The sequence below is a fragment of the Rhinolophus ferrumequinum genome, chromosome 15, assembly GCF_004115265.2.
Source record: "Rhinolophus ferrumequinum isolate MPI-CBG mRhiFer1 chromosome 15, mRhiFer1_v1.p, whole genome shotgun sequence".
Taxonomy (NCBI): domain Eukaryota; kingdom Metazoa; phylum Chordata; class Mammalia; order Chiroptera; family Rhinolophidae; genus Rhinolophus; species Rhinolophus ferrumequinum.
In genome coordinates, this window is record NC_046298.1 from 21,673,158 (window position 1) to 21,691,042 (window position 17,885).

The 17,885-nt window shown below is 49.7% G+C and overlaps 1 protein-coding gene and 1 non-coding gene across 2 annotated transcripts in view; both read left to right on the forward strand.

Annotated features, from left to right (window-relative positions):
* VAC14 (VAC14 component of PIKFYVE complex) overlaps positions 1-17,885 on the forward strand; it is a 93,907-nt gene that overhangs the window by 18,371 nt on the left and 57,651 nt on the right. Inside the window, exons 10-12 of the mRNA XM_033127315.1 lie at positions 5,410-5,473; positions 12,284-12,428; positions 12,686-12,751. Coding sequence (XP_032983206.1) covers positions 5,410-5,473; positions 12,284-12,428; positions 12,686-12,751 — 275 coding nt within the window. The remainder of the gene's footprint in view (positions 1-5,409; positions 5,474-12,283; positions 12,429-12,685; positions 12,752-17,885) is intronic.
* Positions 731-801, forward strand: TRNAS-GCU (transfer RNA serine (anticodon GCU)). The gene has a single exon. It is a non-coding gene; the product is annotated as a tRNA-Ser (tRNA).

Consider the following 17,885-nt stretch of genomic DNA (forward strand, 5'->3'; position numbering starts at 1 on the left):
CTCGGGCATAGACATATTTTGTGAACTTTCACTTATGTATAAATATTTTATTATTTTTTCATTTTTTTTGATTCTCATTTTAGAAAATTTGGAAAGTAGAGAAAAAATATAAAGAAGCAAGACTATTTTCATCATGAAGCAATCAGTATTATAATTTTGGCATATTTTTTCCATTTTGCAGATCATACAACTTATATAATTCTGCATCCTTTTTTTGCTTGGGTGATAGGGTTTTTTGGGGGCCAGGGGTTGTTTTGCTTTGTTTGTTTTTGGCTTGATTAGTAACAACATGCAGAAGTTTGAAATACTTTATACTGAGGTAAAAAGTTAGTGCCTCTTAAACCTTAGAGTTAGAAAGTAGAATAATGGTTGCTGAGCTGAAGGGAAAGGGAAATTGGGACTGACTGCTAACAGATACCTGGGGGTATCTTTCTTTTGGGGATGATGAAAATGTTCTGGAATTGAACAGTGGTGATGTTTATACAACTTTGTGAATATAGGGGGAAAATCACCCAGTTGTACACTTTAAAATGGTAAGCTTTGTGTCAGGAAATTTATGTTACATAAATTATATCTCAATTAAAAAAGAAAAGAAAAGTTAATGCCTCTTCCCCCAAAGTGGAACCCAGCAGCCTCTGCCCCACTCTTTCGGCTTATGTGGCAAGTGAAGCCCTCTGGAAAGGAACCACTTCATTCTGTCAGTTGTAGCAGCTGCTAAAAATCAGCTGGAGCATTGGTGGTTCAGGGGTAGAATTCTCGCCTGCTACCCAGGAGGCCCAGGTTCCATTCCTGGCCAATGCAGCATATTTATTTAACTTTTTAGGTAGTTTTCCTTAGCTTTCTTGAAACAGCTCCCAGCACAGGAGAATCTTATCCTAAACCAAGATACATGCAGGCAGCTTGGCTCCAAATTTTACTGCCTCATAAACAGCATTTCAGCAAACACAAAGCTCACTTTATAGTAGTTCCCAGACATGGCAACAGCTAATTTGGGGGCTCCATATCCACTTCAGACCCGCTCAACTTGTAACTAACCACCACTTTACTAAGGTGCCAGGAGAAGGTGGCAGCAGGCCAAGAGTGATGATTTGGCTAGTCAGCCGACAGGTTTATCCCAGCCTCTCCCGCTTACTCTTACTGTTATTCTCTTCTACTCTTCCAGCCCGGGTCCGCCTAGCAAATGCAGGAGCTTCCTGCCTGGTCTCCCTCACCTAGTGTCCCCCTACCTGACTCAGTCTGTGTTGCTGTGTCCCACAATACACCACACCTGGGCCAGAGCCACAGGAGGCTTGTCAGCCAGGTCCTCTGAGCACACACACACACGGGCACCTCTCCCTCACCTCTCACCACGGGGCTCCCGCATTGTGCCCGGCTGCTCCCAGCTCTCTCCTCTTACTCCGGCTCTCCCCAGCCCTGCTGCGTGTGGGGGGTCCACAGCACAGTGTCCTTTCTCTGGGTCTGAGTTCCTGTGGTACTTGACATGTCCTACCTAGTCCCCTCCAGGACATTCCCGAATTGTCTCAGGTGTGGTGGCCTAGATTCTGAGGTCAGAACGACCTGCCTGTGAGTCCTGGCTCTGCTAACTTCCTCTGTGGTGCCCGTGGCCGCTTGGCCTTTCTAAGCCTCCCGTTCCTTATTTGTTCAAGAGGGTGACAATAATAATACTGAACCCTCAGATTAGCACACGGCACAGGCCACACACTCTCAGTTACAGGTGCGTTAGTGTCAGCTTGTTTTCATACATGTTTATAATATGTCCATCTACTTAGCAAGATTCTCAGGCAGGATTTTCCCCCCTTCTTTTTTATTACCTGCATTGTCTAGGTCCCCAGTGGGTCCTGAATGAGGGATCAGAGAGTGTCAGGGATAGACGTTCCTGTGGCAGGTGAGGAGCAGAGCTATAAATAGGCTTCCCAGTGGCGGGCTGGTGACCTCCGTTGGTGACCATGTGGTGGAATCCATCCAGTCCCAAGCGTTGATGGGACTGGGCGTATCAGCTCCTATGGACACTGCACATGCAAATGAATCAGACTCAGGACCTGCGTTCAAGGAGCTCAGGGACAGAGCTGCAGATGAGTAATCGTGTGACACTGGGCGTGGTCACAGGAGGGGCTCACCAGGCCAGGCTTCATGAATGAAGAGTATTTGAACTGGATCTTTTCTTTCTCTTTAGCTTCCACTTTCCCCAGCCCCACCCCCATTTTTTGCTCTGATTATAAAGGAAATACATGTTCCCTGTAGAGATTTTGGAAAACACAGACATTCCTCCTAGGGGAAGACAGAGTAAACAAGTTAAATATATTGTCTGGCAAATACATTTAGCAGCATGTATCAAAAGTCTTAAACGTTTAAGAATTGTTCCTTAGGAAATAATGCAGGTGTAGGTAAGGTTTTTCACTTTAAACACCTAACAAATGTTAGCTCCTTTATTGCCATAACAAGTCTGTGGTGTTGGCATTGTTGTAACCCCACTACACTGGTGAAGGAATGGAGGCGAAGTCAAGTAACCTACCCAAGGGTCACACAGCTAGTAAGTAGGGGAGTCAGGGCTCAAACCCAGGCCCAGCAGCCCCAGAATCTCTGCTCATAGCACTGTGTACACTGTGGTTCTCTGAAGAGGGAATTAATACAAAAGGGCAACCAAAGACGCTTGGCTTGACTGGGAATCCGAGAATTGCAAAGGAAAACAATGTATGATTTTTATTCATCAACTTGGCAAACATTTAAAAGATTACTAATATCCCTGTGTGAGGTGTTGGGGGATGCCTCCTCCTCCGTTCTTACATATATTGGTAGAACCTTCCTAAAGGGCATCTGGCAATATCTGTTAAAGTATCAGATGTCTGATCCTTCTGTTTAGCAGCCCCCGTGTACATGGGTCCCAGAGAGGTGCTCACACGCGTGCATCAGGAAGCAGGGGGGAGATGTAAGAGTGAAATTAGGAAATAATTGAAGACGGTTTCCAACATCGCACCATTTTATCTACAAGTGTGTGTGTTTCTGAAAGACGAGAGGGAGGGAGGCATGGAGTCCCAGCTGCTGGTCCAGGCTGGCGTGCCCAGGCTTCCCCACATGTCCTCCTCCCCGTTCCCCAGGCATGTTCCAGCGAACATGGGGCTGCCCAGCAGGCCCAGCTGGCACCCACAGCTCTTCCTGCACTCACTGCGCTGTGCCCATCCCCCAAAGGGCCTCTGGGACACAAGGCAGCAGCTCAGAAATTTTTTTAACATGGAAATAAAAGCCCCCTTACTGGGGGTTTGGCAGGGAAGCTGCTCTTAGCGCTGCTCTAAGACATAGTGCAAAGTGGAAAAAAAAAACAGCAAGGCACAAAAGATATTCTCTGATCCCATTTAGGTTTACAAAACGAAAAATAGGATTAGCAAAGGACGAGAGGGGACTTGCCTAACTGGTAGTTACCTGCACGTAGAATGAAGGTTAAAAAGAGAAGGGGGCTTTGCTTTGTTTTGTTTGAAACTTTTAGAATGAGAAAATGTTTCATTTGTATAATTTAAAACTTAAGAGACCAACTGGTACGTTTTGAACAACAATATAAATAATAATAGTTTTAATTTGTAACCCACGGAATAAAAAAAATATCTATAGATTCATAATGATATAAATAGATGGATGGATGAACAGACAGATGGATAGCTAGATAAATGGCAGAGAAGGGACAGTTCTTCCTTATAGAAGAATTCCAGTTAATGTAGAAGGAAAGAGCAAAATAGAAAATTACCATTTGACAAACACCACAAGAATACTTGTAGCAAGATCCTCTGATGGACGCTAAAATCAGTGGAGGAATGTTTGAGTAAAAAACTGGATATTTGTCTGGTCTCAAATGTCTTCCCCAAGATATTTATTAATTACAAAAAGGAAAGTAAGTAGTAACTTAATAGGTGGAAACCCAGCAGGCACTGCCATAATCAGGTACGGCTAACCTCACCAATGAAGAGACAAAAAGACATCGTGTTCTCCTGATAACGATTCACTGAGAAGGCACATCACTTTGGTGGTAGTGTGTCTCCAAAAATATATAACATCAACCTAAGCATGAGAAAACATGAGACAAATCCAAATCAAGAGACATTCTGCCAAGTAATTGACCAGGGCTTTAAAAGTATCGAGTTCAGGAAAAATACAGAAAGACTGAGGAACTGTCACACACTGGAGGAGGCTAAGGAGACAGGACAACTAGATGCAGTGTGGGGACCCAGATTCAATCCTGGAACAAAGGACATGCGTGAAAAAACTAGTCAGATTCAAATTAAGTCTGTAGTTTAGTTAATAGTATTGTACCAGTGCTACTTTCCTGGTTTGATAATTGAACAATAGGTATAATGTTAACAGTAGGGCAACTGGGTGAGGGATGTACAGAGAATTCTGGTTTTTTCATTTGTTTGTTGTTTTGCAACTTTAAATCTAAAATTATTTCAAAATAAAAAGTTTTTTTCTTTTTTTTTCTTTTTTAAGAAAATAGCCATCCCATCCTATTCCCCCATCTCCTCTAGCCCTCGGCAACCTCTAATCTACTTTCTGTCTCTATAGATCTGCCTATTCTGCACCTTTCATATAAATGGAATCATATAGTATGAGATCCTTTGCGACTGGCTTCTTTGATTTGGCGTGATGTTTTCCAGGTTCATGTCGGTTGTAGCATGTGTTAGTACTTCATTCCTTTTTATGGCCATATAATAGTCCATTGTATGGGTATAACACATTTCGTTTATCCATTCATCAGTTGATAGAATATGGATTATGTATACTTTTCATGTATTGTAAATAATGCTGCTGTGAACATGCTGTATAAGTTTTGGTGTGGACATAAATTTTCTTTTCTCTTGGGTGTACATCTAGGAGTGGAATTGCTGGATCATCTGGTAACTATGTTTAGCTTTTTCAGGAACTGCCTGACTATTTTCCAAAACAAGTGCACCATTTTACATTCCCACCAGCAGCGTCCCATTTTCTCCACATCCTTACCACCTCTTATTATTATCTGTCTTTTTTATTTTAGCTGTCCTAGTGGCTATGAAATGGTGTCTCATTGCAGATTTGATTTACATTCCCGATGGCTAATGATGTTGAGTTTCCCAGAAGTCATTGTTAACATCCATTGCTCTCGGATCAGCGGTCCCTTCTGAGATTCCCCCGATGTGTTCAGCACTGGTGTCCCTCTGCTTGTGGCAACACTGTGCCTAAAACCTTAACAAGCGTGGGTACTATTCCAGAAGCTTTGGGGAACATGTAGGCATTGGGTCCCCAGGGCTCCAGAGCCACGTTGCTTTTCAAGGGCCGGAATCAAGGTGTGGGGGACCAGAGAGTCTTGTGTGTTTATAAAAGATCTTGTTCATTAAAAAGACCACAAGAGCCTTTAGAATGACGTGTTATTCTTCTCACTTTCCCCAGGGGGACCTGATGCTTCTTGCGACTCCAGCTTCAGTAGTGGTATCAGTGTCTTCTCTCCAGCCAGGTAAGTGGGTTCTTCCAGCCAGAGGTGTTTGTAGAAAGCGAGCAGCCTCGATCTTTCCAGGGTGCACGAGACTACAGCAAAGATCCAAGGCAGACTCTGCTTGGGGCCACCACTTATGGAGCACCGGAGGTGCCTGACGAGGGAGTCTGAGGGACACTGAGCGAGCCCAGTTCTGATGGACAGATGGCATTTGGAGGGTGGGTGAGGGGGGGATTAGAAGCTTCTGGAGGTCAGTAAATACAACTAGTAAAAGTAGAAGTTATACGTGGTGGCTACAGTGAGACACTTACAGACACTTTTACCCGGTACCTTTTGCTTGTCCAGGATACCGTGGGGTAACGGCTGATGAGGAGCAGGCTGTTCGAGCACAGCCCAGATTACAGGCAGTAATTAAGTGACTGGACGTGGACGGTGGGCAGTCCACCCTCCAGGGTTTTGAAAGCAGGACTCCCTGGGAAGCGGTGGCAAGAGGGATGGAGGAGGCATGTAAGGAAAGGGTGAGGAAGAACAGTCAGTCTCCACTTCCCACAGGCGCCCAAGTCAGCTGTAATAGCGCAGCCTTCCACAGGGGGGCAGTGCAGGCCAAGCATCGGAGCCGGTCCCTTCCTTGCCAGCCCCCTCCACACACTGCAGGGTGATGGCATTCCCCTAGGGAGGGAATTGTCATCATGCTGTCCTTGTCCGAGTCCCCTGCATGTGCCCCATCTCGCTTTTTCTTTGAGCAGAATTGGCACCCGTGGGGCCGGAATGGATGGCAATTCTCCTACAAGGGGTTTCTTCCCTTTGAGCTCAGCCCTGGGGAACCAGTCACTCATGAAGAGAAAATGTACACTCAACCGCAAGAGGCTCTCTTCTCCCCAGACCCTTAGGATCTTTCCTCCTTTTATTTAATTTTTAAATGTATTCTTGTCTCTAGAGACCCTGCGCATGTTTTTCAAAGTAATCAAATACTGATTATAAATATGGACTAACCCTAGGACCACTTGCAAATTGTCCGAGCAAGCCAGTGAACATTCATTCGTTCATTTTCAGTTAGTTGTCACACAGTCCAGAGCACCTGCCCGTGTTCGACCCTACAGGTTCCAAGATACAGATATGGCTCCTGAATGTGGTCCCTGACCTTGAGGTTCTCTAGCGGGAAGGCAGAGCAGTAACCAGGAAGTTACCAGAAAGCGTAGTGATTGCTGTGATGGGAGACTCAGGGAGTGTTGGGCCTAGCGCTGGTGCCCAAGCCGAGGCCGGAATCGTGGTTGACAGTTGTGAACACACAGTAGGTGAGTGCTTCCTAGGCCCTTGCTGTGCCGGATACTTTGTGTCACTTCATTAGATTCTGCTGATGTTTAAGTCCCATGGGGTCAGTAGTGTTACCTCCATTTTAGGGCTGAGGAGGGACAGGAGGTCAGGGGGATTCTGTGCAGTCAACAGATTTAGGGGGGACTCAGGTGGGTGCAGACCGGTCAGAAGGGATGAACTCCCAGACTGCAAAGGTGGCAGACTAGGGAGGACGTTTGATAGATCTGAGATCTGTTTTGAAGGTAGAGTTGACAGGATTTGCTGATGAATGGAATGGAGTGAAAAGAGAAATGAAGGAAAGAATAACTTCTGGATGCTTTGGCTTGAGCCAAATCAGGATCTCCTGGTATCATTTCCTAAGCTGGGGTGGCAGGAGGGGCACGTGTGAGTGGTGAGTGGGCCTGTCAAGCACTGTATCCAAGGGGCTCTGAGCCTCCCCAGGAGCAGTTCAGGGGCAGGTTTGGGTAGTGGATTCTGGAACTTGGGGGTGAGGTCTGGGCAGAGATTCAGGGAGACTCGTGTGTCCTTCAGAGGAGATGCATTTTTGTTCTGAAGGCTGTGGGAGCCGACGTTACAGGTGGGAGTGAGGGAGCAGACCTGTGATTTAGAAGAACCCCTGGCAGCCCCGGAAAGGATAGAGGAGGGAGGGGGACAGAATCAGCAGTGGAAAAGCCTGTTGCAGACTTGTCACCATGATCTGGGCTACAGAGGATTGTCCTGCTCCATGGGAGTGGCAGTGGGAGGCGTGGGGAGGGTCAGGAAGAGGCAGAGATCCAGACATAACTGTCGGGTCCTCCACCCACTGGAGATGGCAGCTGACGACAGTGGGGTGGGGTGCCTGCTTCCTCTAGTTGGTGCTACCAGAGGGGAACCAGAGGAGCAAGATGGCATCTTCCAAGGTCACCAAGAAACGAAACCCACCCTGTGATTTTCCAGGTGTGCTCTTGCCCAGGTCACCGCCTGCAGTTGCCAGTTACACGCAGTTCGGGGCAGCAGAGGGTAACAGCTGGATGGGAGGGCTCCTCTGATGACAGAAACGCATCCCTGCCTGGCAGAAAAGTGCCAGCAAGGGGGAGGACCCTGAGCCTCTTGTAGTCACTGACCTTTGGAGGACCTGACCAAAGTTGTGGACCCTCTTCCTAGAAAAATGCAAATACACCCAAAACTCTGAATGTGCTTTCAGGGGTTTGGGGATCTCAAAGCCAATCCTTGCACCCGAGATTTCTAAAAATCGCCTCACTTGGACCTAAACACGGAGAATAACTGAGTAAACCCAAGGGCATCAGCTTTTTCTCCCTCCCTCATCCCCCTTCTTTCCCAGGATGTTCAGGGAGCTCCAGGTGGCCCCAAGCTAACAGTAGCCATCGGGAAAAGCCACGTGAATAAGCAGGGGGTGACAAGGTCACTAAAGGTCTACGGTGACATCTGGGGCTCCAGTCAGAGGAGTCTGGGTTTTTTCACCCTTCGATGTGTTGAAAGCCGGACTCCCTGGGAGGGGGTGGCAAGAGGGCTGGAGGAAGCATGCGCTCTCTATCTCTCCCTCCCTCCCTCCCTGTCTCTTTCTTTGTGTCTCTCTGGTGCTGCTCCCCTCTCTCGCAAATCCTCTGAATGGTAGAGTCCCCTTTCTGGGCATACATCCTGACTACCACGCCTGGCTATGTGGCCTGGGGCAAGTAGCTTAACCTCTCCCTGCCTCAGCTCCCTCATCTGTCATCTGGGTGTGATGGTAGTACCAACTTCATAGGGGTCTGGAGCTTAAATGGACTGAACTATGAAAAGAGCCTAGAACGGGGCCTGGTCCACAGAAAGCACTTTACACATTCTGGCTACAATTATTATTACAAGAACCCTGTTATCTCCGGAATGGGAATGTTATTCTATCCATTTTACAAATGAGGAAATGGGCCCAGAGAGGTTAACGTCTTGCCCAAAGTCATTCAGCTAATTAGTGACCAAGTTGGAATTAAAGCTTGGTCTGTCTGACTACAAAGCCCATGTTTTTAACCCTTATTAATCGTAGTTGGAGAGTTGCAAAAGCTTTATTAGCTTCCCTATCTCAGCTGACAGGAGCCCCGGACAGGCACTGCCATGCGAATAGGCTTCTACTGTGATGGAGGGCCATGGTGTCGTCAGTGACATTCAGTATAGGTCTCTGGTATGGCTGGCTGCCCTATACATAAGGCAGGCAGAAAGATCTAGAAATCAGTGCTTCCCAAATTTTAGCATCTGCTGAAGAAAAGTTGTAACAATCTATTGTAAGAAAACAAATTTGAAGTCAGAAACAACTTTTTTTTCTTTTGAGATTTACCTTCCGATTTGATTAGAGATGTGACATATGAGTAATACAAAGAGTTAGAAATTACAGAAATAATGTGCTGCCTCCCAGAGAGAACCATTGGAATTCATCATTATTTAACGGTAATATCAGAAGCATTATTCAGTAAGTCGGTATTTTAATAGCCTCAGTAGCCCCATGCACTTAGAAATTGTAGTATATATATGTGTAACATTCATTGTGAGGTGCTTTATGAGAAAATGAGGCTTTACAGACACCTTGAAATAGCTCAGAAGCCCCAAGAGTGACTAGTCTAGACTTTTTGGAATCAGTGCAGAAATGTATTTTGAAGTGTGAGTGAACTCCCTTCTGTTCTCCGGGTAAGGTAAGCCAGGGCAGAAGGTGCCCCATTTCAGGCTCCAAATCAGCAGCTCAGGAGCTGAGCACGCCATGCAGGGCGTGCCCTCTCGAGGAAGTTCCCCGAGTCCTGACTGCCCACTGAGCCTAGCACACAGCAGCCTGCCCCACACGGGGTAGCAGCTGAGAGCTGCCTCCTCAAAGGCGGGTGGGGTCATCAGTCCTCCCTTCCTCTGGCACTGAGCTCAGTCTCCCCGGTGCCCTGCGTGTGTCTGCTTCCCTTGACCTTTTGGTTCAGACTATTTAAATTCAAATTGCCACTCCACCGCTTGCTGGCTGTGTTACTTGGGCAGGTTCCTTAATGTCTCTGTGCTTCAGTTCCCTCATCTCCGGAATGGGAATGACAATGCTTCTGGTATAGGGCCTCTGAGGGAAATCAGTGAGGCTCTGCAGCTGCAGAGCTCAGCACAGCGCCTGACACAGTATTTATCCAAGAAACGTGACATGTCGTCATTTTCAGTGACCAGCGTCGTCGTCATTGTTGTCAGAGCCATGTGTCCTCTCCTCGCCCCTCAGCCTGAGGTTCATACACACCACTGGGCCTGACTGGCAGGGGAGAATTGGGGGAGCTGGGCTTGGCACTGCCTTCCTCCCCCCAGCAGCCCAGTGCAGCTCTGAGTCCCCAGGAAAGTGAAAACAAGGCCTTCCTCCCAGGGGGGTTGTTTCAGCTAAGAATGTGGCAGTGAGTGGCTGCCAGGCACAGGGTCCTCCTGCTGTAGCTGGAACACCCTGCGGCTCCTGCTGCGGAAAGGGGCACGCCACGACCTGACCTCAGGCTCAGGGAGTTAGGAAAGAACAGGTGGGGGGTTGGCTTCCGTTCATTCCTCACTGCCTTCCAAGCTCCCGCTTTGGTAAGGCTTTGGGCTGTAGGTAAGCTCCTCAAGCTTCTCCAGCCCCAGGAGAAGAGCTGTGAGGGAGCTCACCGGAAGGAGCTCTGCAGGAGGCCAGCAGGATGGGGAAAAGAGGGACTTGGAGATAAGACTGAAAGTAGATCCTGGCAGGAGATGGAGTATCTAGGAAATTGTCAGAGACAATAAGAAAAGGCTCAGGAAGCTTGGGATGTATTGCCAGCCTGCCACTGTAGAGCTTCCACGGCGGTAGCCACTGTCACACGTGGCTGCCAAGTGCATGCAGTGTGACTAGTCTGATCTGAGCTGCGCTGTTGGCATGAAATGCACACTGGCTTTCAAAGACTCAGGGCACAAAAAGGAGTATAAAGTATCTTATTGGTGATCTTCATAGTGATTTATAGTGATTATATGTTGAAATAATAATATTTGGGGTATTAGGTTAATTAAAATATATCATTAAAATTAGTCTCCCCTGTTTCTTTTTACTTTTTAATATAAAACCAGAAAACAAAGTTCCATATGTGGCTCACATGATATTTCCTATGGACAGTGAGCATGAGGGGTTGAGTGAGAGGATGACAGGAGCCCACGTTCGCTGCCCTCGACTCGTCTGTCTGTGTGTTAGTTCCCCGTCTGTCTGAGGCTACCAAAGATCCTGGATGTTGGATATCCTTGGAAGACCCCAGAAACTTCCAGTCCCATGGCTCCCCAGGAAGTCTCTGTGGCGGCAGCCCCAGCCAGAAGTTCAGGACTGCTGGGCCGTGGCCCTCACACACCCAGCCTTTCTGGCTCCCAGAGGATAGATGTGCTCACTGCTGCCCCCGAAATGAGCACCATAGGGAATCATCAAACCTTATTAAGTAGTAGTTCCCTTCAGCACTTACAGAGCTCAGAATCATGCCCTTTAGGAATTCACATCAAATGAGCTTCAGAGAGGCTGCAGGCGAATTAGGAAAGCACAGGCACTGAGTTCCTGATGCAAATAAATAATTGAGCAGCCTGGAAATACCACGAAAGACTGTTTTGTACAGGTGGCAACTGAAGCACCTGGCCTGGTCGTCGGGAAATGCAGCCCTGGTTGACACCTGACATGACACCTTTGGGCAAACACAGTGTGATATGTCGGTAGGAAGGCAATCCCTCCCTGACAGCCGCAGGTTCTCTGTCCATGCCATCCCCACCCCCAAAAACTCCAGCCTCTGCCTGGGCCCATGCTTTGGGCAGAGAGCTGATGTCAGTGTCCCAGCAGCGCCCAACCTACTTGGGGCTGCCCAGCAGGACTCTGCTCTGCCTGAGACCAACAAGGCTTTGGCCAGGAAAGCCGGGAGCCTGTGCTGCACTGGAGCAAAGCACGTTCTGCACAGCTCCATTTCTCAGGCAGAGGCTGACTCCCCCGACTGATGAGAATGTTACAGCTTCAGAGGCAACTCAAGGTTTCTGAACCGGGCCGAACACAGCCAAGTGCCCTGGCGTAGGACAGCTAAAAAGCCGTGATCCCTGACCCACTCGAGAGAGGCTCTTGGTGCCCGGTGAAGGCCCTGTTGGGCTTAAGGGGTGTTATCAGAGCGTTCTCCTGGACTTGCTGGGCATGGTGGTTGGGTTTTATCACAGAGGGTCTGGACATAATGTCCTGAAGATGCTCGCTGGCCTTTCAACCCCAAGGTCTCCCGGGGCTCAGCTCGGTGACAGAGGAGAGGTTTTCTCCTGTAAAAACTAGGCTAGTGCTGGGGAAAAAGGGGCAAGTGGCTGGGCGCCCAGCAGCCCAGCCCTCCGCACCCCCCCAGGCCCCCTGTGTGATTGTCACAGCCCCAGCCTTAGAAAGGGCGGAGGGAGAGAAACCAGCCCTCTTTGAGCCCCACTAGGGTGCGTGTGGTCTGCCCGCTGCTCCCAGGAGAGCAGGGCAGGGTGCTGCTTGGCTTGGTGGAGAGCGCCGCGGTGGGCTTTAACTCTGCTCCTCCCTGGTCTTGCCCACAGCACGGAAAGGGCCCCAGTCACTCTCCACCTCGATGGGATTGTGCAGGTCCTGAACTGCCACCTCAGTGACATGGCCATCGGGATGATGACTAGGATCGCTGTCCTGAAGTGGCTCTACCACCTCTACATCAAGACTCCCCGCAAGGTGAGCCCCAGGCCCGTTGGCCCAGCAGGCCCCTCCAAGCCAGGGGCGTTTTCTGGGTCCACCTTGGTTTTCGAAGGCCTGATGATGGATGCTTGGTAGGGTTTTGGCCATTTCTGTTCCTGAGAAACCCTGACGAGCACAGTAGTGACAAGTGCTTGAGGAACCCTTGGCATCTGGGGGGGAGAGGCGGTGGCCCGTGTGGGGGGATCCTGCCCGCGCTAGGGAGCGCTCACAGGTGCCCTGCCTCTGCTTTCCAGATGTTCCGGCACACAGACAGCCTCTTCCCCATCCTACTGCAGACGCTGTCAGATGAGTCCGATGAGGTAGGTCCCTCCATCCCCCCACCCCTGGGCCATGCTGCCCAGCCTCCCCTTGGCAATAACTGATGGAATCTCGTAGCTGAGAGGTGCTTGTTTTGTTTTCTGAAATCAACACCCCAAAATTGCCCTATTTCTCATACCTAGTAAGGTGTACTCTTTAGAGGGAAAGCTGTGTTTACTGCTCTTGGCTTTCAGAATAAGGACTCCTCTGTCAGCCCTTCTGAAGAGTGCACTGGGTCAGGGCATCTGTAAGGAAACCATTCTGTGCAGGAACTCACTGGTCCCTGGAAGGCACTGGAGAGTGGCAGTGGGAGGCTTGACTGTGGGTGAGGCGCCAAGTGCAAGGTTAGGCCCTGTTTCATTGCCTGAACTTGAGCAAGTCACTTCACGAGTCTGCTTCTCAGTTTCCTTCCATGTTCAGTGGGGTAGTAACAGAATATGGGGTTATAAGAATGAAATGCTCCACAGAAGATGCTAAGTGCTGTGTCGGGCACGTGCTGAGCCGAGGCTCAGTAAGCACTCGTTGCGTTATTCATTTCATTTGGACTCCATTTTGACCTCTAGCTTAAAATTGGACCCCTAAATTTTACTTTGTCGGGGTCACCAATAGCTGCTGGTGCAGGCGTGAGGCTGGCCCAGATCGCAGGCAGCGGAGTAACCCCGAGTGGGAAGGCTGGCCCCAAAAGGCGGGGAGAGCTGGACCCTGGGTCCTTCTGCCATCTGCAGCTCTCCAGCTGCACAACTTGTCCCTCGCCGTTCTCGGCAGCATTGTATTTGTGGAGTTGGGGTAGGAGAGTTGTTTTTTCAGGGGCAGCATTTATAGCTGGGCGTTGCCATTTGCAGGGTGACATCCCATCCCTCTACCCATGCAGCTCCAGGCTGCCTGTCGGATGTGACTGCTGCACTTTGACTCACCCTTCTTCCTTCTGGGCTCTGGGCAACTGCGCTCCGGGCAGAGCGGTGTCCTCCATGAGGCAGTGGGTCCGTGAATCTACTGACCTCACACACTGCCCAGTGGGGACATGGGAATGGACAAGGGCTGGAGACTTGGGGGAAAGAGGGCCATGGCTCACAACTTCCTGTGGAGGGAGGTACCTCCGTCCTCCCTGGGCTGGTACCAGGCTAGGGTACGGCCCAGGGCAGTTGTCCTGCGTCCTGAACCTGAGCTGAAAAGCGATGCAAACAAAACGAAAAAAACAGAGATGCAGACAAGCAGGTATCTGCCTCTAGGTTCTCTAAGGTACTTTACATTTCCAGAAAAATCCAAAACATATGGTTTGGGAATATGCCCTTGACCCCGCCTGCCTGCGCACGTCTGCACGCACGCACACACACACACACACACACACACACGCACACATGCCCTCTCCTACCTGCCTGCGCGGGTACACACACACACACACACACCTCTCTTTCCCTTCACACACACACACACACACACACACACACACCTCTCTTTCCCTTCACACACACACACACACACACACCTCTCTTTCCCTTCACACACACACACACACCTCTCTTTCCCTTCACACACACACACACACACACACCTCTCTTTCCCTTCACACACACACACACACACACACACACACCTCTCTTTCCCTTCCCCCACCACCCACTGCAGTGTGAGCCCAGGTGGACTTGGCCCAGTTCTGCCTGAGTTGAGAATGACTCACTGCACAGTCATAGCCCTCATTTCAATACAAAAAGGAAGGAAAGAACTTGCTGATTGGTTATTTCTTTAGGACTTCACTGGAAGCAGCTGAGTTTTCAGTCCTTTAAATTGAGTTGTTTAATCCCACCCAGCTCTCTTTGCTTGCGATTGGTTTTGTGTGCGTGTGCATTTAGAGGGAGCAGGAGATGCAGTCCATTAAACAGCCCTGTGCCGGCCGCGGCGGCGGAATTCCATTTGCTGAAGCGCCAGCTGTTGTCAGGGCTTTGGGGCACATCTTGTGTGCGTCCCGCTGGGGAGTGGATTGCAGCTGCTCTGGGGGACAGTTGCAGGGGGAGGGGTGTTGCTGTAATAGGAGTGAAGAATCCCTGCTTTCCCATCTCGGGGACAGATTTGGGGACCTTAATAATCAGTGGGGAGTCCTGATTCTGCCACCTCCTGCTGCTTCACCAAAATCATTCCTAAGTGTCCCCTGCCCAATCTCTTTGGTGCCCTTCAGGGCATACTACGTACTCGGCAGTGGACATACAGCCATGAATAAGACAAACTCCCTCTGGAGTTTTCCTGGAGCTTCCTTTCTAGGATCTCTAGAAAATGCTCTTTGTTGGGTTTTCCCAGTATTTCCAAACACACCCCTGATATCAAATCGGAGCTCCCTGGGGTTCAAGACCCTGAAGCCCACGCAATCAAATGGGACCACAGCCAGATTGGCGGGGAGGGGCCTTTCCTATCGATGGCCTCGTGGAGCCTCGTTCACGAATGGATACGACAACCCTTGCGAAGGTCCTTACATCCAAGCTGGGGGCCTCGAGGTGCAGGTTATCTCATGTCTTGGATAATTCTTAATGACAGCTTACTTGTATGAAGTTACTACTGTGCCAGGAACGGTGCTGGACCCTTCACTTGTAATATCTCAGGAACCCTCAGCAATCCTGTGGGGAAATTACTGTTCCTATTTCCATTTTACGATTCAGAAAACTAAAGCCTAGGGAGGTTAAGTAACTTGCACACAGCTAGGAAGTGGTGAGGCAAACTCAAAACCAGATCTGTTTGACTCCAAAGCCCATCCTTTTAAACATGTAATCACCATGCCTATGTTTCATGACGTGTGACCTTGGCTGTCCCCGTCAGAACCAGCTGGGGAGTTGCGCTCGTGTCTCATTGTATCATCATTCCCATTTCTGGCCTCCTTCTCATGTTCCACAAGTTCTTGAGAAGAGTTCTGGTTGGTGTGGAAAGGGGTGTGTATGCTGAAAAAGGTCTCCCTTCAGCCCCCAGACCCTTTGTCCACTTTCTTATTGATTTCTAGGAGCTCTTTGTATATTGGGGACATTTGATTCTTCATCTTGTTGCCAGTGATTTGCTCTGCCAGTATGATTGTGATAAACTCACATGCTCCTCTCCCTGACAGCCACTGGCCTCAGGACAGAGTGTGTGCAGATGTTAACGATGCAGGAGCTGGGGGGACAGGGCTTCCGGCTTGAGAACCCTGGCTCTGCCCCACCCCCACATTCTGTAGTCCCATTGGCACGTGGCCGCCCGGGGATGTTTTGTCTGCCATTGTTCCCCTGTTCCACCTCTGTGACAGCTCAGTAGGGCACACCCTTCTGGCATCCTCAGTTGTCTCTGCCTTTCCGTTATTGAGGATAAGTGGCTGTTGGCTCAGTATCACCTGCTCCTTGCAGACTTTATCTGAAAATCCCTTTTGTCAGAAAGAATTTGTAGGTGTCAAATTGATATTCTTGGCACCAGAGTAGAAATCTTCCCATTAGCTGGAGATCCCATTACTTGTTTTTAAGTGAAAATGCACCCCTGATTCAACGGCCTGGAATGCGGGGCGCATGCTCAGAGCTTCCTGCTGGACCCTAGTGGGATGATGGGACCGCTGCCTCCCCTGCCTGGAAGATGCCAGTTGTTGGCTACCTCCTGAGCCTGCAGCTGCCCAAGTGAGCTCTGCCCATGAGCCCCAGAGGACGGGTCCTCGCCATGTTCCTGATGGTGTGGCTGGCCCGGCAGGGGCCTCGGAGTCATTTGTCACTGCCATCCACTCCCAAGCACAACTGTCTCCCACCCTGCGATTTAACTCCTCGGTATAATGGTGGGTACGTGTCCCTATACGCTTGTCCAAACCTGTAGAACGTACACCACCAGGAGTGACTCCTAATGTACACCCTGGACTCTGGGTGAAAGTCATGCATCAGTGTAGTTTCATCACCCGCTCCGGCGGGGCTGTTGGTATCTCAGGAGGGCAGGGGCAGGGCTGGTGGCAAATCTGTGCCTCCTGCTCAGTATCGCTGTGCACCTAAAACTGCTCTAAAAAATGAAGACTGTTTAAAACAAACAAGAATGTAGAACTTAAAAAAAACAACAACCTCAGTCTTAGAAGAGACCCGGAAGGACCTCTAGTTCCCCTCTGACTGAACATAGCGTCCCAGATGGTCGGCCTCCAGATCTGAGCTTGAATCCCAGCTCTCACCCCTCCTCGCCATGGACCTTGGGCGGGGAGTCGAACCCCCCTGCCCTGTGAGATGGGGCTAATGATGTCTGTACTTGCCGCCTAGACTCTGGTTTCACAGGACCGTATAAAGCTCCCGCCTACATCCTGGCCCATTGGAACAACCTGTCTGTCGTTGAAGGTTCTTGGGGAGAAGTTGGCCTTTTCTCTGTGTTAAACTCTCCCACCCAGGAGCAAGGCTTATCCCAGTTAGATGAGTCTTGTGAAGCTTTAGGGTCAGTTTTTGTAGGTCTTACTCATTCATGATGAAGTTCACTTATGGTACTTTATATTTTTGCTGTGATCTTGAGTGGCATCCCTTTCCAGTAATTTTTCTCACCGGGTGACAGTGCAGCCTCGTGGTGAAGAGCACGGGCTTTGGAGTCAGGCCGTCCCAGAGTCCCACCCTGGCTCTGCCACTTAATAGTTGGTTGGCATTGAGCTTGTGACCTAGCCTCTGTGAGCCGAGTTTCTTTATCCAAAAACCAAGAAGAGTAACAGTGGAACCACTCTCCCAGACTTGTTGTGAGGATCAGATGAGATCATGACTAAAATGCTCAGCACAGGACCCAAAACGTGTAAACAAGTGGTAAACACCGGCTCCTCTGATGCTGGTAGTTCTGTGAAGGGCGCAGTGGCAGAGACGCAATCAAGTCGGGAAGGTGGGCTCTGTTGCCCAGGTCGTTCCTGCCTCAGCTTCAGCAGCAAAAGCCGGAATGGCAGCTGCTCTGTCCTGGGTTCCTGCCTGTCTTTGGGTCTGTGTAGGTGCGCAGGGTGTTGGGGGCTCATCGTCCATCTCCAGGTCTTAGAAAACCCAAGGAGAAGACAGTGGGCAGCAAGACCGGCACCCTCGCTGTTCTTTTTCCCTTCCCACCTCCTCCCCAAGGCACCCAGCACCCCTGAGTCGGAGCTGCCCCGGGCGGGGAGCAAGGCCCATTGTCCGCAGGTTGTGTTTGCAGCTCTGCAGG